Here is a 26,137-nt window from a genome sequence, read left to right as displayed (position 1 = left end):
AGGAGATCAGAAAGTATTGGATTTTACTTTAAAAAATCTACATGATCCACATTTCATCAGTATTATGGATTAAATAGGTATTTGTGAGATAACCTGATAACCTTACCATTTACCCTGTTATACTTATGGAAAAGTATATTCACAAATTTCAAAAAAACTACTTCACCTCCAGTATACTAATAACCTTTATAAGCTTATTTGTAAATTGGAGTCTGTCTAGAGAGCTTATGGCCAAAATCAAGTATATTTTCTCAAAGTTGTCCTTTCTTTTCCTTTTTTTTTAAAATATATATTTCTATTGATTTCAGAGAGGAAGGGAGAGGGAGAAAGAGATAGAAGCATCAGTTATTGGCGCCTCCTGCACCAATTGGGGATTGTGCCTGCAACCTGCATGTTCCCTGACTGGGAATTGAACCAGGACCTCCTAGTTCATAGGTGGATACTCAACCACTGAGCCACACCGATCAGGCCAAAGTTGTCTTTTCTTTTCTTTTCTTTTTTTTAAAATATATTTTATTGATTTTTTACAGAGAGGAAGGGAGAGAGACAGAGAGCCAGAAACATCGATGAGAGAGAAACATCGATCAGCCGCCTCCTGCACATCTCCTACTGGGGATGTGTCCGCAACCCAGGTACATGCCCTTGACCGGAATCGAACCTAGGACCTTTCAGTCCACAGGCCGACGCTCTATCCACTGAGCCAAACCGGTTTCGGCTAAAGTTGTCTTTTCTTAATATCAGAAATTGGACTCGGGTAAATTCCAATTGAAATCATAAACATCTTATGTCAATTAACTTTTGCTCTTATGAGGAGTAAGATAAACTAATGTAAAGTTATGGTTGAGTCTCAGTGTTGGTGATTGAGCTTTGGGGTGCATGCTGGACCCGATACTGGGACGCTCTCTAGATAAGAAAACTTTATGGCTTGAAGACTGCTTTATAGTAGCCAGCCTGTTCAATTCAGGTCTTAATTTTAGATTTTATTGACTTTACACATGCAAACACACACACACACTGTTTGAGGAATTTTGTGCAAATCATGCCTAAAGTAGATCTTGTGCTTCTTTGGTTTGTGTATTTTCCCATAACACAAACTCAAATCTCAGGTGGGTTTCTGTTTTTCTCTACAATGAAAGTTTGAATTGGTCTATTTTTTATTAGTTGTTGATAGAGCAAACTAGATAATCTTATGTGAAAGCACTGAAAATAATAAAGTACTGTACAAGGAAATTTTTATTCTTTTAGGCCTTAGTGGGCTATTTAATTTATACTGAAAAAACAACAACACACAAACAAACAAATTTTACCTCTTTTCTGTTCTTACATTTATAGGAAACAGGCTAAATGGGAACATTGAATTATTGAGTTATATTTGTCTATGATATTCAGAAATTTCTCTGGGAAAATATCTTAAGAAAAATTAACTGGTGTTGGTTTTTCTGTAAATACATATAGGCAAAAATGGAATGAGTGGTACCATTCTATTCTATCTATTTCAAGGCCCAGTAGCTATTCTGCTTTTACTTTATTTGGGTTTATTTTTAGGTTTTTGGAAATAATAAACGAGTAGGCTAGAGACCTTGATTCAAAACATCTAAGCATTTCTCCTGGTAGCATAAGAAAATCTTCATTTTGTTTGTCTTCAATAAATGCCAAAAATGAATGTGTGGCAAACAAGTCACACACAGTTCCTTTATGTCTTTATGGCACAAACTTTTGATCATAATGCACGAAACATTTAATTCAAAACCAGAAAATCAAACATAAGGGAACCACTTTGTATCAATACAAAAGTCATATAAAGAGAGAGAGCCATGCCCCCAGTTAAGAAACAACGTGAAGAATTTTAGTAAGAGGTATTTTTATAGTACCTGAAGAAAACTGCTGTCACTTTAGTGCTGCTCATGGTGGAGAGGAGTGACTTCAGCATTAGCCTTCAGCCTGGGTATCTATCAGGGTTTCTTTTCTGAGTTCCTGCCACATGATACCCAATTCTTTTAATAATAAAGTTCTTGTTCTGGAGTACTCAGTTTAGTTAGCTTTTCTGTTTCTTAATATTCTTTCTCTAAATGGCTGAGCATAAATGAATTCGTTATTAGATGTCTAGTATCAACACAACAGTTGCTAAAGTAATGGATATTAGTCATAATTGCTCTTGGCGGTAAGTAACACGAAAGTGTAGATGGCAGCTTAATCAAATAGGTTTTCCTTCTGTAATAGAGAATCACAGGGGCAGTCCGTCAGGGCTGGTGTAGCTACTCCAGGAATGGGCTCTTCTGTGCTCCTTGCTCAGCCTTTGCATATGGTTTTCATGTCTGTAGTCGTGGATGGCTGCTGTACTTTGAGGAGTCACATTTAAGCAGGAAGAAAGAAAGGCAGAGGGCAAAAGGTGAATGCCAGTTGAGCCAGGTCCTTTTAATCAGGAAGACAATCTTTCTAGAAGCTCTACTCTGTTTTAAAATATAGATTTTATGGTTTTAATCAGGTATGGTGAGGCCAACTGATCAGGAGATGATTGCCATTGAGAAGACAATTTATTACTCACAGTTCCCAAGGCAAAGAAGGGCACACCATGCAGGGCCACACCAGAGAACCCTAGGTCAGTGGAAGGCAGAAGGTGGAGAGAGCTAGGGAAACTGGAGGGGAAAACCTTTATTGTGGCTTTCTCCTGAATGAATGGGCAAGGCAAAGAAGCAGGTTTAGGATGGACTGGTTTGAATAATTTTATTGAGCTGAGGTGCCTTGGGGCTGCCCTTAGTTGTCTGATGCCTAGCCCTGTGCTGATTAGGGCAGTGTAAGAGCCAAGTAAAGCCATGGGGTTGGGGGGAAGGTTTTGGATTGGTTAGTTTGCATATGAAATGTGTACTTACAGGCGAGTCATTTGTTTATTATCTCTAAGAATCCCATAACCCTGGGAGGGGTAGTTCTTTCCTTGTCAGTAATGTCCTAGGTATCAAAGCAGAAGATACAGAAGCTAGAAAATGTGGTTAAAACACAGTCCCTCTTATATCTTTTGCTGGAAGTGTGTTTCTTGGCCATCCATCACTACAAAGAATTCTAAAAATTTGGGCATGTTTAACTGGGCACATTGTTACCTGAATAAACTGGAGTTCTATTAGTACTGAAGAAGAAATGAGTAGCCGAAACCGGTTTGGCTCAGTGGATAGAGCGTCGGCCTGCGGACTGAAAGGTCCCAGGTTCGATTCCGGTCAAGGGCATGTACCTGGGTTGCGGGCACATCCCCAGTGGGAGATGTGCAGGAGGCAGCTGATCGATGTTTCTCTCTCATCGATGTTTCTGACTCTCTATCTCTCTCCCTTCCTCTCTGTAAAAAATCAATAAAATATATTAAAAACAAAAAAAGAAATGAGTAGATATTGATTAAGCAACTGGTAGCATTTGGTACACAGTGTCACATGGGAAGAATTAGCATCTGAAAATAGGTGTAGTTTAAATTGTGAGTTGCAAATTCCAATGCCACCAGAGGCCAGGTATGCCATGAAGAGTAAGTGGGCTTAGTGGAAGATTACAGGGAGTGCTGGTGAGATGGAGGGTGCGTATTCTCTTCAAAGTAGAAATGAAAAGCAGTGTGATTTGTGGCCTATTAGCTATCAGTTGTGGTGCCTAGTTAAATTAGATGTAATAGAAAGATGCTTATTAATTTTACTGTAGAGACTATAAATAGAAATATACTTTATTTATCATGTTATTTAGCAATCATGTACACTACATTTTCTAGTTAACTTGATGGTAACTCTTAAGTACCAACATTTTTGAAATAGTAGTTATTTTTTCCTGAACTTTTCATTTTGAAAGACTTCAGACCTACAGAAAAGTTGTAAAGAATAGTACAATGAACACACATATATCCTTAACTTAGGTTAACTAATAGTTAACATATTGCCGTATTTACTTTGTCTTTTTCTTTCATTTGAACCCATTTGATAGTATACTACATGTATTATGGCACTTTACCCCTAAGTATGTCAACACGTTTTACCGAAAAACAAAGATGTTTCTACGTAACTAGAAAATAAATACACACATTCGAGAAATTTGTAACTATAATAAATTTTAATATTCCACATTCAGTTTTATCCAACTTCTCCAGTAATGTCTTTTTTAGCATTTAAAACAATTTTGGATCCAATCAAATATTATCTGGTCCTAGCTGGTTTGGTTCAGTGGATAGAGTGTCGGCCGGCAGACTGAAGGGTTCCGGATTTTATTCTGGTCAAGGGCAGGTACCTCAGTTGCAGGCTTGATCCCTAGTCCTGGTCAGGACACATGCAGGAGACCGCCAATTGATGTGTCTCTCTCACGTAGATGTTTCTCTCTCTGTGTCTCTTCACCTCCCTAACACTCTGTAAAAATCAATGAAAAAATATCCTTGGGTGAGGATTAACAACAACATGTATATATTCTGTAATCTAGACCTGTTCTGTCTTTCATAGCACTAATGCTTTAGGAGTCCAGGCCATTCATTTCATAGAATGCCCACAAGTTTGATTTGAATGCTTATTTTCACATAGTTAGACCCAGGTTAAGCATTCTGGGTAAGAGTATTCCATAGGTGATGTGAACTGGACGCAGCATGTCAGGAGGCCCAGCTCTTGGTTGTTCTGTTCGCCGTGATGTTATTAGTGTGATGAGTGGGGGAAGGTGGTGCCAGATTTCTTCCAGTGAAGAGAACATTCCCTTTGTGAGTAGTCTGTGGAGTGATGCCTTGAGACTTCATAAATATTGTTTCCCATCAAGCTTTCACCTGAAAATTAACATCCATTGATCCTTTACTGAGTCAGCTCATACTTTGGTGGTTACAAAATACTGATTTTTTTTGGATACTTTTTTTTCTTCTACCTTAGCAGGCATTGTTTTATAAAGGAAGGCTTTTACTCCCAGCCCTAGCCCCAGCCCCTTTCTTTAGTTCAGTATGAATTCATGGATTATTTTTGTATTGTTTGTGTTATATTCCCTTATAATCATTATTCATATTGATGCCCAAGTTATTCCCAGTTTTGCTGGCCATCTGAACTGCTGGATGTGAGATGTGTTTTCAGCATTTCCCACTCAAGGTGTGACTTCTCTTCTGGGAGTGATACTATCTGTGACTCACTGTCCTCTCTTCTCTCTTTCTTTTCCTCCCAGTTGCCACCTGTGGGTTGCAGCATAGGTCTTGAAGCTTGATCTTCTGCATTTGATGTCTCTTTCCCCTCTTACATGTAAATTAAAGTTTGTGGTGATGTCTGTCTCCTAGTACTTTAGATGTGTGATATAGTTGGTTTTATTTGCTTTATTTATTTTTTATTTTTTAAATATATTTTATTGATTTTTTACAGAGAGGAAGAGAGAGATAGAGAGTTAGAAACATCGATGAGAGAGAAACATCGATCAGCTGCCTCCTGCACACCCCCCTACTGGGGTTGTGCCTGCAACCAAGGTACATGCCCTTGACCGGAATCGAATCTGGGACCCTTTGGTCCGCAGGCTGACGCTCTATCCACTAAGCCAAACCAGTTAGGGCTATTTGCTTTATTTATTGATCTTAGATTTGGTGGGAGGTATGTGGTATGATTAGGATTTTTATGTGGCTACAGTTATTCTATATGAAACTGGAATTCCGTGATTTTAACTATTTTTATGGCTAAGATACCAAAATGTCTGACTTTCAAATGAAGTTTTCACTTATTGATGACTCCTATAATCAATAAGCAAACTTGGGGTAAGACTTTAGTACCTTTTGAAGGATGTTATGTCATTTGTCCCTACTCTCAATAGCTTCTAGCCAGCATATTCTTTTTGAATCCTGGGGTTTCTTTGCTTTTCTATAGTCTTTCTCTTTCCACTTGCAGACCAACATTAGTCATTTCTCCCATCCCCACCCCATTGTCAATGCTTTGCTTACTAAACCATGTCTACTCTATTCTGTACTGTGAATAGAGAATTGGGAATTTAGATAACACATGTTGTTAGACTTGGGTATGACCGTTAGAATAAACAGGACCAAGTGAGAAATGAGGCCTCTTGGAGCTTTATTTAGAGCTTAAATTTTCTCAGAATGTCTACTTGCTGTTTAAATAGCCATTCTGCTTTATTTCCAGTTTTGTTCGTATATTGTATTAAATAATCTAAAAAATAATGTTTAACCTAATGATGATGAGGGCAGTACAGTGTTAAGAGCAAAGGTATCTCTAGAATCATATTCTGTGAGTTCAAATCGTGGTTCCACTGCTCATTGGCTACGTAACTTCACGTAGTTGCTTAATCTCTCTGTACCGCCATTTCTCATCTATAAAGAGGAAGATAATAGTATCTTCTTCACAGATTTTGTGAAGATTACAAAGGATAATACATGATATGTATAGTGTTCTTGATACATGATTGCTGTTACAGTTAATATATTAATAACAATGTGTGGGTATTCATTCTGCACAAGGAGCAGTGATCAACTGTTAAAGTAAGTAGGTCCTAAGATATTTAGGATAATTTATTTGTGACCTACCTTCCACCTACCACCCACCCTTCTCACCCCATCCTGAAATTAAAATAAGCTTTAATGATAATTTATTAAACCTTTAAGCTTTCTGTTGAGAAAACATAATATTTTTAAAACTTACTCATTTGTTAGAGGTATGGTTTAAAAGGGACGATTATAGCTAAATGCCTGAGGGATGTTAATTTCAAAGACTTTAAAGGACTTTTTTGGTTCTTTATAGAGATGCACATCTAGCAATGAAATTACGTTGTGTGGAGTCATATGACCACTAGAGGTCATATTATACTTTTATATTATTTAAAAATCTTTCTTGCTGGTGTGTCTGTCAGTGAAGCCTACTTCATACAGCTAGGAAGAGTCTATTATTGCTTCCTGCAAAAATATAGATTGGAAAAAAAGAAACCCAAGCTGGACAATTACAAGAACCATCATTTAAAAAAAAAAAAAGTGCCGAAACCGGTTTGGCTCAGTGGATAGAGCGTCGGCCTGCGGACTGAAAGGTCCCAGGTTCGATTCCGGTCAAGGGCATGTACCTGGGTTGCGGGCATATCCCCAGTGGGAGATGTGCAGGAGGCAGCTGATCGATGTTTCTCTCTCATCGATGTTTCTGACTCTCTATCTCTCTCCCTTCCTTTCTGTAAAAAATCAATAAAATATATTAAAAAAAAAAAAAAAGAACCATCATTATGTGTCATGGTTTTATGTTTGACAGTTTATTACTCTACTAGAGGCCTGGTGTATGAAATTTGTGCATGGGAGGGGGGCTCCCTCAGCCCAGCCTGCACCCTCTCGCAATCAGGGACCTTTTGGGGGATGTCCATCTGCTGGTTTAGGCCCGATCCCGCAGGAATCCCTGTGGATTGGGCCTAAACTGGCAGTTGAATATCCCTCTTACAATCCGGGACCGCTGGCTCCTAACTGCTCATTCGCCTGCCTGATCGCCTCTAACCACCTCTGCCTGCCTGTCTGAGCTCCCCTAACTACTCGCCTGCCTGCCTCATTGCCCCTATCCACTCTGCCTGCCTGCCTAATCACCCCTAACCACTCGCCTGCCTGCCTGATTGCCCCTATCCACTCTGCCTGTCTGCCTAATTACCCCTAACCACTCGCCTGCCTGCCTGATCACCTCATCCATTCTGCCTGCCTGCCTGATTGCCCCTAACCACTCGCCTGCCTGCCAGATCGTTCCTAACCACCTCTGCTTTCCTGCCTCATCACCCCTAACCGCCTCTGCCTGCCTGTCTGATCTCCCCTAACTACTTGCCTGCCTGCCTCATTGCCCCTAACCACTTGCCTGCCTATCTGATTGCCACTAACTGCCTCTGCCTGCCTGCCTCATTGCCCCTAACTGCTTCTGCCTGCCTGCCTGATCACCCCTAACCACTTGCCTGCCTGCCTGATCAGGGGCCGTGGTCGTTCTGGTCATCCTGCCATTTCAGTCGCTGGGCTTTTATAATATAGGGTAGTATTGGTTAGCAAATTGACTTGTATTATTGAACTTAACAATGAGATCTTAGTATTCGAGTTAGAAATATAAACTTCTTACTCTCAGCTACAGAATAATTTGCATTTATTGAAACTATGTCTGATGATTACATGTAGATGTAGGATCACATGAATATTTTCCTCACATATTTTTATTAATAACAGTATGAATTTGGAGGACTACCTACTCAAAAATGACCTACAGAAGTTACTTAAATTCTCTAAGCTTTCAATTTCCAAATATGTAAAATGTGAGTAATAGCTATAACAGTATTGAGTACTGTTTGTAATGAATCTCAACACTTAAGTGAAAGCTGTATGCAAATGGCAAAGTGGGTTACCAGATAACTGCTGTTGATTTTGGCCCACTAAAGTACATTATTGGGAAGATTATAGGAACTTCTGAATTTCTATCCTTTTCTGATAGGATACATTATAGTTTATATTTACTTTTCTGAAATAACCATGGCGGCTAATAGTGGCTAATTTTAATAGGACTTCCTTTAAGATACTTAGTTCAATGAAGGCCTGGGGAGGGGGCAGGAGTGAGGAGGAGGGGAGACAATGGGGGAAAGAGAGGGCATCTGTAATATTTTCAACAATAAAAAAGATACATTATTTTAGAAAATATTCTAAATATTAACTTGCAGCTGTGTGGAAAATTTATGGATGTGTAATTCATTCTGCTGTGATGCTTGATGTTACTACTTTCTAGTTACAGTCTTAAGTGTGGAACTGCTCTCTGGCTTAAAAAAATGGGTATTGATTCCTGGTAGTTTCACATTTTGCCAGGTTTTGCAAATCTAATGGATTTAATTGAATTTAGTCATTGCTGTAGTCTGCTTTTACCTATAATTTTGGTTTTGATGTGGGTAAATGATAGATACCAAGATAACTATAAGATGGACCAAATAATTATCCTAAATTGGTGCTTGAAATGTTGTCATATGAATCAGCCACAAATTACAAAGGTAATCTGAACTATTGTGTTTATAGCCATGCAGACAGGGCTTGACTGGCAATTTTAGCATTTAAAGTGCAAACAGTTTTTAAACTTTTGTATGCAGAAATGATTGTGAGCATAAGTAGAGCACTATTGGCTCAAACACAGAGAGCAAATATATATATTAGATGATAGTTTCGTCTTCACTGTAAACATTTGATTGTCACCACTCCCTCTCCTACCTTCCTGTTGTCTTAAGTAGTGCTGATGGCTCCAGAGCTCAAACGCAGGTCTGCCTGACCCTAAAGCCTGTAGCCTTACCATTTACACTTACTAGACTGCTGCCTTTAAAAGCTCTTGGTCATCATAACCTACACTACATTTCCTGTATTTGAAATATTTTCTAATAAGTACATATTATATAGATTTTTTCTCATTTTATGAATCACCACTAAATGTCTGCCTTGAATGGAAACCATCATGTAGGTTTTGGGATTTGTTAGATTGCAAGCTTGAGTCTCTGCTTAGCCATTTATTCTTCTCTGAATTTGGGGCAGGTCTCTTAATCTCTGAGTTGTTGTTTTTTTTTTGTTCAATGAGGACAGTCATGGTTTGTTGTGGTTGTTATTGTTGTTTTTTGGGGAGGTGGCTGTATTTGAAATTTTTATTTTTTCCCACTGTAGATAACAGACAAGAGAGTGTCCAGAAGACATGCGATTCTTGAGGTGGTGGGTGGTCAGCTTCGAATCAAACCGGTAAATATGTTAATGATACATTTTAACGTGTTGTCTCTCACTTTTTCCCAGCTTCGGATCAGAGAGGCTTGTTTTTTTAAGTTATGGAAATAGGACATTAGTGTCAAAACATATCCTTCTTATTGCCAGGAGATAATTGGGAGATAAAGATCAAACTATTTACCTTCTTTCCTATAGGGCAGTGTTACATTTACACAGAATTTAATGGAAGATAACTACCAGTTCACATGTACATGATTGTTTTGTTCATGACGGGGTATTACAAATAAGATCCTATAAAAAAGCTCATAACTAAGGGGGTGAGGTAGTGACCAAAGTCACTTTAAGTGTTATAGAGTTATATTTTAATAGATTTCTATACCTCTATGTGTAGAGTTGACTATTTCTAAAATTTAGACCTTATTCAACTTTAGGATTTTAAAAATAATTGTAATTTGAAAGTTCCTGTTAAGGGCTAGAATTTTACTTACTTGCTTTTAGTTTAAGCACTGATATGTTGCAAGGAAAGCAGGTTCTGAGAATATACTATGTGATCATTCCTTTTCATTTGCAGAATCTATTGCAGAGGAGAATGAAATATGTTTATGAGGGTCCATTTATTTTAGACTCGATGCTGGTGTGTTAAAATTATTAATATGGAATGAATTTCATTAATTTATAACATTTAAAAACCTACATGTATGTTCATCTTAGTATGTATAACTTCCTGTTGTTTTATTAGTTCTTCTTTTTATACAGATAGTACTTTTATTATCCTATGTTGAACTATCTGCAAATTTGAGAAATATCTTTTTAATTCTAATATTGGGAAAATTTTTGAATACCAATGAATTCACACCACCTCAACCTTAAATAAATACTTTTAAAGAAAGTTTGTATCTCATTCTACATTGTCTTAGTGTCTTGAAAAGTGCTAATATCTGTAGTCAGCATTCTTGGGGGGACCCCTTTGTTTACCATCATCAGTTATTTGTCTTTGAGTCCAACTATCTTATTCTTCATAGTGAGACTTACTAGACCATAAGCTTGTTGAATATAGGAACACTGACTAAATCTTCATATCTCTAGAATCTAGCATAGCTGCAGTGAGAACTATGTGTGGCATTTCTAGGAGTGGGGATATCATGGATTTTTATAAAAGTACCAGAGGACCGGTGTATGAGTTTCATGCACTCGGGGGAGGGAGGAGGGACCCTCAGCCCAGCCTGCACCCTCTCACAGTCCAGGACCCCTCAAGGGACATCCCCGGAGGGGTCCATAGAGCTGCCGCAGAGCCAGGAGAAGTTCCTGCCACTGCCGCTACACTCGCCATCTGTGAGCCTGGCTTCTGGCTTAGTGGTGCTCCTCCTGTGGGAGTGTACTGACCACCAGGGAAGCTCCTGTGTTAAGCATCTGCCCCCTGGTGGTCAATGTGCATCATAGTGACCGGTTGTTTCACTGTTCAGTCGATTTGCATATTAGCCTTTTATTATATAGGAGGACTAGAGTCCTGGCGCACAAAATTCATGCCTGGGTAGGGTCCCTAGGCCTGGCCTGCGGTCAGGGCTGATCTTCCCTGGCTGCCAGCAGCCGGCCCTACACCCCCGCTGCTGCTACCAGTCGCCCTCTGTGTGTGGGGTGATTGGTGGGGCGGGCGATCAGGGCCCTGGCACCGCCCGCATCTGCCTCCACCCACCCCTGGTTTCCCGTTCCCCATTGGGTGATCGGAGCCTGCCGGCCGGGGGAAGGGACCAAGAGGTTGGCTGGCAGGCCTCCAGGCCTGCGGGCTGGGGGCAGCTCCTGCATTGAGCGCCTGCCCCCTGGTGGTCACTGTGCGTCATAGTGACTGGTTGTTCTGCTGTTCGGTCGATTTGCATATTAGCCTTTTATTATATAGGATAGTTTCAATAAAATTCCTATTCCGTTGAAATAAATTTATTTATTTATTCATCTACTTATTGTAGCTGCACCTACAAGGTGCAATTTAGAGGAATACTAGTACAGAGAAATTCTAAAACTGACTTTTTTTTTGTCTTTTTAAAAATTGATTTGGTTAATAGAAGTTTTAGAGATCTTGAAAGTAATGAGAATGAGGTGAACAAGTGATTTCTAGTTCATTTATTTTAATGTATACTACATTTTTTTAATTTGATATGCTAAAGCAATTTAAATATATGAGTGTAATAAAGAGTTGAGAGATAAATTTTAGCTTAAAACATTATAAAATTATGTAAATGAATATAGCAAATGTTTTATTATGAAGATCCCTTCTGTATGCTGTATGCTTCAAATTATGTTTAAGTGATTAAATATATTTTCTGCTCTCCTTCAATTTAGAAAGCTAATCTAATAAAAAGTAGCTTTGACTATGATAGATGAATGCAATTAAGCAATTACTAATTTGTACTTTTAAATTTGTCTTTTTTTCTTTAATATTTTCCTCTAAAAGTCTCTACTGTTAGTAGTTCTTGGAAGTAGTGCATGAGGAGACAATGTTAGCTCATGAGAAGATAATGATTTTTTTTTCAAATTTAAGCTAGTCTGATATCAGCAGGGAGAAAATACATTATAAAGGTCAAATGATAATATTCTCTATAAATGACTTTATCACCAATGGTTTGTTATGTCCTAAGGGTGAACTCATGGCTGTCAATGCTTTTATTTCATTTTAATAGAATCTTACTCTTTTTGGTTCTTGGTGATCAAGAGAGGTTACATAGATATATAAAATTTGTAGGATATATTTTTGTCTTCATTTGGTATCGATCCTCGAAGTATACATACTTGAGTGTGTGTTTTTTCTATTATGCAATAAAATTCTTGAATTGTGATTGTTTTTCTTCCCATAAAATTTTTAGTATACTTATAAAATAGCTATACAATACTGCAGTAGCTTTTCCACAACTTTTGCAAAAGAGAGATAATTCTTTCTAAATTAAAAAAAATAACAGCACTGAAAATGAGAGGAACCTATTTTTTTGGGTACAAAGCAATCTTTCATTAATATTTGATGATAACTCCAAGAGTAAGCTATAGAAGATTGACTATATTTTAGTTCCATTTATTCAGGGATAATGTATCCTTTGCACCAATTCTACAATAATAGCATCTCTTTAGGTTCACCTTTATAATCCCAGGGATATGTTAAAAGGCACACAACAATGATATGATTCTGATATGGCAGTTCATATCTTTCATTCACTGTGGGGTTGGGTTTGCTTGCCCTTGTCTGCCTGAGGAATCAAAGTTAAACTAACCTCATTGAAGGAATTTGAGAGATTTCCATCTTTTTTAGTCTTGGAAGAATTTGAATATTCAAAAAATTCCTTAAAACTTGGGTCTGGTTTTTGGAGGGATTCGAAAGATTTTTAATTATTAATTGTATTTTTAAAATGTTATAGGTCAAATTCAATTGTCTTTTTAAACAAGCCACCCCCATACACACATAAACATCCATTTTTAAAAGTGTTGTTTATATTCTTAAAGATAATTGTCAATTTTGGCGCAGATCTATTGGCATGAAGTATTTAATAGTATTTTATTATTGTACACATTTTCCTTTATATGTAGTTATGTCATTGTTTTTCTCCAAATTTTTTGTATGTACATATGTATGTCTTCTCTCTTTGAGTTTATTAATATTTTTAGATTTTTAAAAAAACTATCTGTTGAACTTCATGTGTGGCTTTTTAGTTGGAGTGTATATAGTTTAACATTGATTTTAAAAACATATTCAGTGAATTATATTGATTTAGGTTTAAGTTATAGGATCAAACATTAGAGTTCTTGGAATATTATTTTTTGCTCTTAGTTCTGGGATTCCTCGTATGCATAGTTTTAGAAAAAGAAAAAGGATGATCATGGACCACACTCATTGATCTGCTTTCTTTGTGGCTGAATTTGCTAAATGCTTGATATTTAACCTCCTAAAATTTAAATAAGCACTTTCACGTAAGGAAAAAAAAAATACTCGAATGTTTTCTTAACTTTGGGTTTGTGATGCATTTTTTAAAAAATTTATTTTTATTGTTGAAAGTATTACAGATGTCTCCCCATTTCCCCCTTTTGACCTATCTATCCCCCCACCCAAACCCCAGCCAAATGTAATTAATTTCCTTTTAAAAGTATTTTATGTTTTCTACTCTTAGAATTTTATACCTTGTATTTAATGTCTTAGCCTTTGTAAATTTAGGACTATACCATTATTTAATGTTTAGAGATTCATCTCAGTTTCTAAAATACTCATGAATAACAACATGATCATATCTTATAAGAGGCAAACCTCACTGAACGAATGTTCAGTGTTCTAGAAGAAGCCAAAATACATTCCTGCTTTGACTATTGTCCCTCCTGTTACCCAATATTCCTGACTCTGGTGACCATGGCATACTCAAGGAAGGGGCGTCTTCCCTTATAAGGAGTGATTTTCAAGGAGTAATAGGGAGTGATTCCAAGCCCAGCAGTGTGCACAAGCTCAGAACCTGGTGGCTTGTCATGCCTTGTTGCACTCAAAATCTCTGGCCAGAGAGCCACTTTGGGAGGTAAATTAGGGGTGACTGCTAGCATAATGAAAGGCTTCTAAACATTAAGTTTAAATTAGAACTTGATTTAAAAAATGAAACATTCACAACTTTTTTTAAGGAATATGGCTCATCACTGCATCTCCATTCCTATGTAGTCTTGTGCATGGTTTGCAAAATGATCCTGATCAATAAAATAATTGCCTACCGCCCTAACTGGTTTGGCTCAGTGGATAGAGCATCAGCCTGTGGACTGAAAGGTCCCAGGTTCGATTCCGGTCAAGGGCATGTACCTTGGTTGTGGGCACATCCCCAGTAGGAGGTGTGCAGGAGGCAGCTGATCGATGTTTCTCTCTCATCGATGTTTCTAACTCTCTATCTCTCTCCCTTCCTCTCTGTAAAAAAAATCAATAAAATATATATGTTAAAAAATAATAATAATAATTGCCTACCTAATTTATATAGCCTCTGTTTTAAATTTTTACCTCTATCCCTAATCTCTAAATTTAGCTTTACTACTTGCTTTTAACACAGATTTAAAGAAAACAAATGTTTTCAGTTGCAGGTTCACCTAGGACAGTGATGGCGAACCTTTTGAGCTCGGCGTGTCAGCATTTTGAAAAACCCTAACTTAACTCTGGTGCCTTGTCACATATAGAAATTTTTTGATATTTGCAACCATAGTAAAACAAAGATTTATATTTTTGATATTTATTTTATATACTTAAATGCCATTTAACAAAGAAAAATCAACCAAAAAAATGAGTTCGCGTGTCATAGGTTCACCATCACTGACCTAGGAGGTCTGATGGCCAAATCCTCATTAAAGTAAATTGCCAGGACTAGGTAGATTACATTCATTCTAAATTTCAACATTGTCTTTTTTTTTCTTAAATAAAATTTGGGCATATAGGTAACAATGCTTAGTATTTTCCAATAACAGCTTTTGTTGCATTGCTTCCTGTTCTATATTAGTTTCTCCCCCCGCCCCCAGCTTGGTTAAACATACTGTTTGGACAGTTCAGCTTTTTTTCTTTACAAGTTGAGCTAAATAGTTTCTAGGTTTCTTTCCCCAAATTTCATGGTTCTGTGGTTAGTTTAAAAGTATAATGTCATGATATTTGATGAAGTTACGTAGAGTGAGAAAGTTACTTGGGGGGTTTTGAAAGCCAGGAAGCTTATGTGCCTAGCTGCTTGCTATTGGGGGCATTTTAGAAGATGAAAGTGATTATTGTTTAAAAATTTATCTATGGAGAATGGAATTGAAATGATTTTAGTGGTGAATCTATTTAAGTGACTCAACAGGTAGCATTTTTGGTAAATACATTAGATTTTAAGCATCACTTCTTATAGTAAACTCTTTGGAACCATTCCTGATATTATTCACTAATGACTGATAGTTGAAATATTGATTCTTCCTGCTATTAGAAACTTCTGTGGTAGGTACAGTTATATGCAGCCATGGACCTGACAGTCTAGTGGTGATTTATCAGATGATTATAGGTAACCTTTGAACTTATAGGGACTAATTCAAACAATTCATCCAGAGAGGTATGATGGGATAAGACATCTCAGGGTGTAGTAAATCAAAGAGCATTTTGAGTAGATATCCATGATTGGGTCAAAGATTCTGTGGGTGAATATTTGGGCATATGAAGGTGGGAGATGAGTTTGGAAACCACTGAAGTTTATGAAGAGCCTTCACTTCTGTGCTTTGTTGATATTGGGGAGTCATCAGAGGCTTTCACAGAGAAATGTAAAAGAATAACTTGGAATGCAATGAGGTGAATGAAGACAGGAGACTTGATGTGATGTTAGCCCAAGCAAGAAATGTGAGCAGTGGGTGTGAACTTGCACTAGGGAGTGACTGTGTAAATGGCAACAAGAAATGGATTCAAGAGATAGTTCAGAGGTAAATGATCTAGGATTTGACATTTGGATAGAGTGGGAAAACATTGTAAGATGTTCAGTAAGTGTTTGTGGATATTTTGGTGTGTTTTAATATATAACAGAAATTAAAATCAGAATATATCACATTTACCTCTGAAAGACCCTATTCATATTCTGGAGAAATAGGTTTTTAAAAAAATAGAAGACACTGAAAAATAAGTTATAATGCAAGTGGCTTACCAAAGTTAATGTTATTATTTGCTTCATGTTTTATCACAGCATTCTAGACTTGTTTATATTTTTCTTAGTTTATATTTTATACAGGCTTAACATTTTTAAAAAATGAAAGTGAGTATCTACACTAATAAAAAACAAAGATGCTAATTGACCGTACCTTTGCTATCCCTCAAGCCATGCCCACCAGCCAATCAGAGCGACTATATGCAAATTAACCCAACCAAGATGGCGGCCAGCAGCCATGGAACTGGAGCAAGCAGGAGGCTTGGTTGCCTGGGCGATGGAGGAAGCCAAGCTTCCCGCATGCCCTGAGCCGACTGTGGCCTCCGCTCATGGCAACAAAGTTTCAATTATAGAAGATAAACAACCTCCAGATACCTGCTTCCATCCAGCCTCCACTGGGAGCTTGGGTGTGGGGGCCGTGGCCAGCCTGCAAACAGCCATGAGCCCCTCACTCAGGATGGCCTCACCCTCATGGGGTGAGGGTCCCCACTGGGGGGCTTGGCAAGCCTGCAAACAGCCCTCAGCCCCTCACCCAGGCTGGCCACACCCTCATGGGGTGAGGGTCCCCACTGGGGGGCTTAGCCAGCCTGAAAACGGCCCTCAGCCTCTCACCCAGGATGGCCAGGCACCCCAGTGGGGACTCCCACACTGAAGGGGCTGTGTCCAGCCTGCAAACAGCCATCAGCCCCTCACCCAGGCTGGCCAGGCACTCCTATATAATAAAAGGGTAATATGCAAATTGACCCTAACAGCACAACGACTGGGAATGACTGATCACTGACACACACTGACCACCAGGGGACAGATGCTCAATGCAGGAGCTGCCCCCTGGTGGTCAGTGAGCTCCCACAGGGGGAGCTCTGCTCAGCCACAAGCCAGGCTGACTGCTGCCAGTACAGTGGTGGTGGTGAGAGCCTCTCCCGCCTCCTCAGCAGCACTAAGGATGTCCAACTGCAGCTTAGGCCTGCTCCCTGCTGGCAAGTGGATGTCTCCCGAGGGCTGCAGGGCTGCCAGAGGGATGTCTGACTGCCAGCTTAGGCCCAATACCCCAGGGAGCAGGCCTAAGCCAGCAGGTGGTCATCCCCCGAGGGGTCCCAGACTGCGAGAGGGCACAGGCCAAGCTGAGGGCCCCCCTCCCCAACCCAAGTGCACACATTTTTGTGAACTGGGCCTCTAGTATTTAATAAATATTTTAACCAAGTTTACCAGTGGGGGGGAAAAATTTGTTGTGGAGTAAAAAGAAAAGGAAAAGATAAATTCCTAGAATTTCAAAATACATTAAAAATAGGCCTATTATGAACTTTCTTAATATTCCCATAATGAATATATTTTATAATAGGAACAGAAGTTTTTACCTACTGTATTTATACTGAATTCTAATCTGTTCAAATTCAGTATGAATAAAAGATACCTTAACACCTTCAGATGTTTTAAATGTTTGGGATCAGAAAAGGTTTTAATGTATGAAAATATAATTTTATCTCAAGATACTTGAATGAAGTATAAATAGAAAAACTGGAAATGTTCAGCCCAATCCTGGGGTGGTAATTACCTTGTTATACTGGAGAGGTTGTTGATGTCTCTAGAAAGTCTCACTTAAATCGATGAAGCAGATGGATGGATGGATGGGTGGATAGATGGTAAGGGGAGTTGCTTTATCTAAGATTCTATTAAAAAAAATAACAGGAGAGAAACCAAGTTGGCAGCATAGGTAAACACCTGAAATTGCTGTCCCGCACAACCACTTCAAAAATACAACTAAAAGACAAAATGGACATCATCCAGAACCACAGGAGAGCTGGCTGAGTGGAAATTCTACAACTAGAAGGAAAGAGAAAAGCACACTGAGACTCAGAGGAGGTGCAGTGTGGAAGTAAAGAGCAGAGGCATGGAGGCACATGCGGAGAGGGCTGGCAACTAAGGATGTGGCTATCTTTTTCAATTGGGAGGGAGACACAAGCTCCTAACTGCTCTGAATGCCACTTCCTGGCAAGTCTCTGGGGACCCAGACTCATACGGGGAGAAACTGGATTGTCTGGCATCAGGCAGAACTTGAGGGCGGCTTTCTCTCAGAGGTGCTTGCAGCGATTACCAGGACACTGAGAACCGGGATCTCTTAGGGCAGGGCTGGCGATCAGCCATAGCTGTTTGCTCTGCCCTGTTGATTCCCTGAGACCCCGCCCCACCCAAGCTGTGCACAGAGGCTTTTGCATATGAATGCCCTGGCTCTTTGCAATCTAAAATTGCCTAACTAACTGCAGGTGGGTCAGAGAGACCCAGAACATCCAAAAGAAGCCCTAAGGCCCCACAGCAGCTTTCATTGCTTCACAGCTGGGCCTCATCCGGGCACCTTCAAACTCCAAACAAAGAAGATGAATCTGCAGATCTCTCCATAGCTTCTGTTGGGTAGCCTCAGGCAGAGGCTAAATTAGCACCTCCTTAGAGATCCAAGAGCCAGTGTATCCAGTGGTCAGAGTGGACCATCCAGATTACAACTCCTCAGATTCATAAGGGACACACTCAGGGGGCAGATTCAGTGAGCACCAAAGCCCCACTGAAGCAAGTTTTGCCCCATAAGGGTGTCTCCAGCAAAGAAGTTCTCCCACCATAGACACAGCTGATTCTCACAGCCAATTGGCCTGGAGCTCAATTCCTCCCAGTGATACCTACAGCAACCAAGGCTTAACTACAACAAGACTGTGCACAAAGCTCACAAAGGGGTGTACCAAGAGTGTCCACCTCAGGTAATTGGGGAGGCTGAGCCACTGGGCCCTATAGGACACCTAGCACACAAAGTCACTCTACCAACACAGGGAAGCAGCCAAAATGCAGAGACAAAGAAACAGATCACAAATGACAGAAATGGAGGGAAGCAAACTACTGGAGATAGAGTTCAAAACCACGGTTATAAGGTTTTTCAAGGATTTTCCAGAAACCGCTGATAAATTTAGTGAGATCTTCCATAAATCTAGTGAGACTGCCGATAAATTTAGTAAGACCCTCAATAAGTCTAGTGAGACCCTTGAAAATATGAAAAAGGACCAACTAGAAATTAAGCATACACTGCCTGAAATAAAAAGAATAATATACAGAGATCCAACAGCAAGACTAGAGGATCCCAAGAATCAAGTCAAAGATTTGAAATATGAAGAAGCAAATAACACCCAACCGGAAAAACAAAAAGAAAAAAGAATCCAAAAATATGAAGATAGTGTAAGGAGCCTTTGGGACAACTTCAAGCGTACCAACATCTGAATTATGGGGGTTCCAGAAGAAGAGAGAGAGCAAGATATTGAAAACCTATTTGAAGAAATAATGACAGAAAACTTCCCCTACCGGGTGAAAGAAATAGACTTACAAGTCCAGGAAGTGCAGAGAACCCCAAACAAAAGGAACCCAAAGAGGACCACACCAAGACATATCATAATTAAAATGCCAAGGGCAAAAGACAAAGAGAGAATCTTAAAAGCAGCAAGAGAAAAACAGTCAGTTACCTACAAGGGAGTCAGCTGATTTCTCATTAGAAACTATGCAGGCCAGAAGGGATTGGCAAGAAATATTCAAAGTGATGAATAGCAAGAACCTACAACCAAGATTACTTTATTCAGCAAAGCTATCATTCAGAATTGAAGGTCAGATAAAGAGCTTCACTGATAAGAAAAAGCTAAAGGAGTTCATCACCACCAAACCAGTATTATATGAAATGCTGAAAGGTATTCTTGAAGAAGAGGAAGAAGAAAAAAAGGTAAAGATACAAATTATGAACAACAAATATGCATCTATCAACAAGTGAATCTAAGAATCAAGTGAATAAATAATCTGATGAACAGAATGAACTGGTGATTATAATAGAATCAGGGACATAGAAAGGGAGTGGACTGACAATTCTCAGGGGGGAAGGGATGTGGGGGGTGCGTGAAGAGACTGGACAAAAATTGTACACCTATGGATGAGGACAGTGGGGGGGTGGGTAAGGGCAGAGGGTAGGGTGGGAACTGGGTGGAGGGGAGCTATGGAGGGAAAATAGAGGAACAACTGTAATAATCTGAACAATAAAGATTTAATTAAAAAAACCCCAAAGATCTGCATTAATGTAGATTGCTTTGTTATACACTAAAACTTATTTATTTTAAAAGCTTCATCATATTGATGACAAAAAGGCTATTTGCCCTTTGGAAATAGCCAATAGGTCTTAGTTATGAAGGGAACTTCATTATCTTTAACATGGAAGCTTTTGGTGGCAAACATAATCCAAAGTAGTGGATATTGTAATAATTTTGACATTGAGATATATTTACTTCTTACAATTTGAATATGGATGATAATCTCATGGTGGGATTTTATTCAAACAAAATAAGATTCCTCCATGAGAAGCTTAAAAAACCCACAAAAAAAATTATGCTCTTTGCTTGAGAGATAGGGTCAAAATTTCCCTTCTCATAGTTTCTAATCTTTTAATCATAGTAATAAATTATTAAAGGAAAATAAGTGGAAAAGAAGCAAGCCATTTCCAGGGGATTGGTGAATTTTGGATTTCAAAGTAAAGGGAGTCAGTTTCCATACTGGAGAAATTTTTTTCTAGTTTCTCTTTTCAATTTCAAATTACGTCAAGCAAAACAGAGTATCTTTTAACCAGTCAATTGATAACTTTGTTTTTTTTTATTATTCTTAGAGAAATGGGAGGTATATTACAGCTTTTTTGTATGAATGGATAAAAATTATGGTATTTATAAGTTCCAGATTTATTAGAATTTTAAGTTTCTTAAACACCTAACTTATTATGATATTAAAATTTTGTATCAGTTAATATTCAGTTGTATTTTTTCATAATTTGGAGTTACAAAATCACTGTATTCTTTCTTTCTTTGTTAGATACACACAAGTCCATGTTTTTATCAGTCTTCTGAGAAGAGCCAGCTTTTACCATTGAAGACAAATCTATGGCACTGGTTGAACCCTGGAGATAGTTTTTCTTTGTTTGTTGACAAATACATTTTCCGTGTTTTCTCTACGTATTCTGAAACAGAACTGGACTGTACTTTCAGGTAAGATTGCCTGATGAAATGACATCAGGTAATGGTATTTGTAACCTAATTCCTCAGCCATCCGCAAATGCCTCAGGAGAAACTATTCTAGTATTAAACTGTATTGGCAATATAGGGGTTACATGGTGTGTGTGTGTGTGTGTGTGTGTGTGTGTGTGTGTTTCCAGAAAACATTTGGAAACTGATGCCTCAATAGTGATTGTTCTCATATGTGCTGTCTTTTACCATTGTGTTCAGAATGTATTTTCCATCTAACAGTAACCAGGATAGTTAATTTGAAACTCACTATATTTTCTTAATCTTTTTGTTCAATTTAAAGTTTTTATTTTATTATGTTTGTTGTTGAAAGTATTACAGATGTCCCCCTTTTTCTTTATTAAGATATTAATCTTTGACTTAGACTAAAGTTGCATAACTTTTATTTCTTATAAAAATAACAGAAAATATAGAATAGGGAAACTGAGGAAATGAGGTATTATAATAAACATCTGGTGTAAAATTAAATTATAGAATACATAAACTGGCTCTATAAAAGTAGAATTATATACTCACTTCAAAAATCAGAAAAATGCTGTACATTTCTATTTTAAGCAAAGTATGGCCATTGCTTGATAACTCATATACATTATTATATGTCAATTTTAATTTTTATGTCTATTCAAATTAGCTTGTCCCCTTGGTGTGAAAGATCAGTGTTGTGCCTTCAGTCAGATTGTGAATTTTAAATTTTTTTGGTATTGATAAAACTGAAAATAGAACCCACTTTAAGAACACTCTATTTTTTCAGGCTATTATGAAGAGTATTATCTTGTATGTTATTGCTATCAAGCCAAATGTGTGGAAAGAGGTAGTAAATATTTTTTATATGTTTTGGTAATTATGTGCTTAATTTAGGGTAACCAAATTAATTGTGTTTTTATATTAAAAATTAAATGTTCTGGTGTTAGTCTGCTCTTGTAAAATTTCCTTCAGGGTGTTGATTTCACTCTTAGCTGTTTTTCCATTTGTGATTTGGAGTTTTCAAATATTCCCATCTATATATATAAAAGGGTAATATGCAAAGTGTCCCCTTGGGAGTTTGCCCAGGAGACCGGTAGTCCAATTGCTCGCTGTGATGTGCACGGACTACCAGGGGGCGGCACGAAATGAAGTAAGGGCCTGGCTGGCAGCCGGGGAAGGAAGGCCCGGGCCGGCAGCCAGAGGCCCCATTTGGCCCTGATCGCAGGCCAGACCTAGGGACCCTACCTGTGCAGGAATTTCGTGCACTGGGCCTCTAGTAATGATATAATGATTTCTGATGTGCAGTAATGATTTTCATTTTTTCACTTTGATCCCCATTATGTAGTAACAATAGTTGAAGACCATTTGCTTAAAGTTAATTATAATTTCTATTTTTAATTAAAAGTATTTATCATATATGCATCATTCAGTATATGATTCAAAGCATATAGCCCTCCCTTTTGAGCCTTTTGGCAATATTTGATTCATTTCAGAATGTTTTTGATTTCATTGGTTAAACATTTAACATTTGAACAGGCAGAATAAAGGTGAACCTAAAATACTGAATACTTTCTCAAAAGGGGCTATGTCCAGAAGCAACCATAGACAGTATGTAAACAGACATCCATGGCTATGTTTCAGTAGCACTTTGTTTACAAAAACAGGTAGCAGGTTGGATTTGGACTAAGTGTTGCAGTTTGCTGATTCCTGTATTAGAGTAAAAGCTAAGTTGCTTAAAAAATGACCTCCAAATGCAGTGCTTAAACAAGATAGAACATTTTTTCTGTCACACAATGGTCCAGAGTTTTAGGCGTGCTCTCCTTCATAATGTAATTCATGTTCTCCAGCTAAGGGAGAAACTCTGTCATCCTCAATATATATCTTTTAAATTAGTTTCGTTGTTGGTGTTGCCAGTTGGTAAGGTAAGAAGGAAATGAGGAAGAGAATCCAGGGCAGTGTCTTGCACATATCATTTCCATTTACACCCCTCCTTCCCCAAATTAGGCACATGGCTAAAAAGAGTTACAAGGAAAGCTGAAAAATGTGGTCTCCAGCGAGGTGGACAGACATTGTTACAGATGCTTACTGACCAGTGCCATTCCAACTTTGCTGCCTGTTATGCTAGTAACATCCACTTAGCCTCTGATGTTTAATGCTAACCACAGGGCCTGCGCAATTCTAGAATCCTGTCATCTCCATTGATACTACGGAGCCCTGTTTTTTGGCAGCCTCCCCTACCACCAAAACTGACCTGTAGAGGCAGCTACCATTGAGCTACTCAGCACTGCCGCACTAGTGTATACCTTATTGCTTAGTGTTCTGGGTCCTTCCAGGGAACATAGCCAGCTGGTGGATTCTCTAGTCTTATGTAAGAAATCCATTTTAGCATGCCTCTTTGGGATAGCATTCAACTGTCTGTATTAGTCCCACTCCTGCACCCCTAGCCCCTGGAAGCCACTGACCTGATTTCTGTCCCTATAGCTTTACCTCTTCAGAATGTCATATAAATAGCTCATTTGACTTAGCAAAATTCTTTGAGATGCATTCATGTTTTGTACATACCAGCATTTCATCCCTTTTTATTTCTGAGTAGCATTTCTATTTCCATTTTCAAAAAGATAAATTTGTTGGATCATCTCTATGCATACATAAATGATAATGATGCAACGACTTTGGATGATCTTATCACATTGCAGCAAGTAGGAAGTAATTGGTTCTACTAGTATGTTCCACAGGTGACCATGTGTCGGAACATTTAGCTTTCAGTCAGGCTGCATGTTTGGGGGGATTTCACAAGTGGCTGTACTGGCCAGAACCCCAGTAACAGTTATAGGATTTTATTTATTTTTTCTCCAAGGGCCTAACTAACTTAGCTGATATATTTGCAATTTGCATTTTCTCTTTGGATTCTGCGTGGTGATCTTAACTTTTATGGACTATCTGGACAAATACTAAATAAGTAAGTAGCTCTTAAGCCTTGAGAGAGATGACTGATCCCCATCTGATAAATAGTTGTGGTTTTTAGGCCCAGGATTTGGAAAGATTAATGTATTTTATGGTGATCCTATGGTCAGAAGACAAAGAACATGTTCTAGTTTAGATATTTTATTCTATTATACTATAACCTGCTTTTATGTTCTTCTAAGTCTGAGAAAAGTAGCATAACCCATTATTTAAATGTTCTTGGGAGACTTACATTTATAATAACAAATAATAGCAGTTTTAATTCAAATGGTAAATAAATGATTTTGATTTTATTTTCTAGAAATAGTCAAATGCTTGATGAAGATGATATATTGAATGAAATACCAGAATCATCCTTGGTTAATTTGCCTGATAAGACAACTGGTGCTCCACAGCTGGAAGGAAGCACAGGAATAGCGACGACCCAGACTTCTACCACAAATAGTGTGGTGAGAAATTTAAGATCTCATCCATTTATAACCTGTCCCTTAAATTATTTTGAGGAGAGAAAAGACAACTGAAATTAGGCACAACACTTCACCTAGTAGAGATCATGAATGTCTTTGAGAAAATTTGACTAATTCAGTCCATAATTGCAGATGTTTTTTTTTATGGTAGCTTTTTACAAAGTAAAAACAATTACAACTTCATTAAGGGAGCATGCTTATTTTTGGTAATTAATAAGATAGGTGATTTTTTTAGTCTTTCGCAGGTGAATGCTCAGGCATCAGTAAGCAGCAGTCCAACCCCGCCCAGAGGAAGAGAATCCTTCCAGCATGGATGTTAACAGATCTGGGTGATCAAAACCTCCCAGCACCAGTGACCAGTGAAAGTAGGTTTTGTTTCAAGCAAACATTAAGCAGAATTGGAAAGTTTTTATGAACAAATGAAGAGGTGAATAACATAGCTTAACATTTTTTTTAGATGTGTACATGAAATCTAATTTAAAACACTAGCTATTATGCTATTTATCAAACATCCTGTTAATTATTTTTTGATTTAACATGTGCTAGACTTACCATATTGACAGATTTTTAAACAAACCTGTGCTGTCATGTCTAAGATAAAAGGCCAGCACAGTACGGGCTTTATAAATTAACTAGAGACCCGGTGCACAAAAATTTGTGCACTCGGGGGGGAGGGGGGTCCCTCAGCCCGGCCTGTGCCCTCTCGCAGTCTGGGACCCCTCGGGAGATAACAACCTGCTGGCTTAGGCCTGCTCCCGGGTGGCAGAGGGCAGGCCTAATCCCTAGGTGCAGCCCCTGGTCGGGCTCAGAGCAGGGCCGATTGGGGAGTTGGGGCGCCGCCCCCTGTCATGCACAGAGCAGGGCGGATCGGGAGGTTGCGATGCCACCCTCAGTCACGCTCAGGGTAGGGCTGATTGGGGGGTTGGGGCACCGCCCCCTGTCACACACAGAGCAGGGCGGATCAGGGGGTTGGGGCGCCGCCCTCTATCACCCACAGAGCAGGGCCGATCAGAGGGTTGGGGCGCCGCCACTGTCACACTCAGGGCAGGGCCGATGGGGAGGTTATGGCTCTACCCCATCACACACAGAGCAGGGCCCGTGGGGGGGGGAAAGGGGGTTGGGGCACCGCCCTCTATCACCTACAGAGCAGGGTCGATCAGGGGGTTGGGGCGCCGCCACTCTCACACTCAGGGCAGGGCCTATGGGGAGGTTATGGCTCTACCCCGTCACACACAGAGCAGGGCCCGTGGGGTGGGGGGGTTGGGGCGCCACACCCTGTCACACACAGAGCCGCAGGGCGATCAGGGGGTTGGGGCGCCGCCACTGTCACACTCAGGGCAGGGCCTATGGGGA

The 26,137-nt window shown here is 39.1% G+C and overlaps 1 protein-coding gene across 2 annotated transcripts in view; it reads left to right on the top strand.

The window, feature by feature from the left end:
- The window catches only part of APLF (aprataxin and PNKP like factor), a 61,793-nt gene that overhangs the window by 4,125 nt on the left and 31,531 nt on the right, over positions 1-26,137 (top strand). For both annotated transcript variants that reach the window (XM_036334292.1, XM_036334293.1), the window contains exons 2-5: positions 9,608-9,679; positions 21,181-21,353; positions 24,619-24,766; positions 25,020-25,149. In XM_036334292.1, coding sequence (XP_036190185.1) covers positions 9,608-9,679; positions 21,181-21,353; positions 24,619-24,766; positions 25,020-25,149 — 523 coding nt within the window. The remainder of the gene's footprint in view (positions 1-9,607; positions 9,680-21,180; positions 21,354-24,618; positions 24,767-25,019; positions 25,150-26,137) is intronic.

The sequence above is a fragment of the Myotis myotis genome, unplaced genomic scaffold (assembly GCF_014108235.1).
Source record: "Myotis myotis isolate mMyoMyo1 unplaced genomic scaffold, mMyoMyo1.p scaffold_m19_p_14, whole genome shotgun sequence".
Lineage (NCBI taxonomy): Eukaryota > Metazoa > Chordata > Mammalia > Chiroptera > Vespertilionidae > Myotis > Myotis myotis.
Note: the sequence above shows the minus strand (reverse complement) of the source record. Positions and strands in the feature narration are given on the sequence as shown.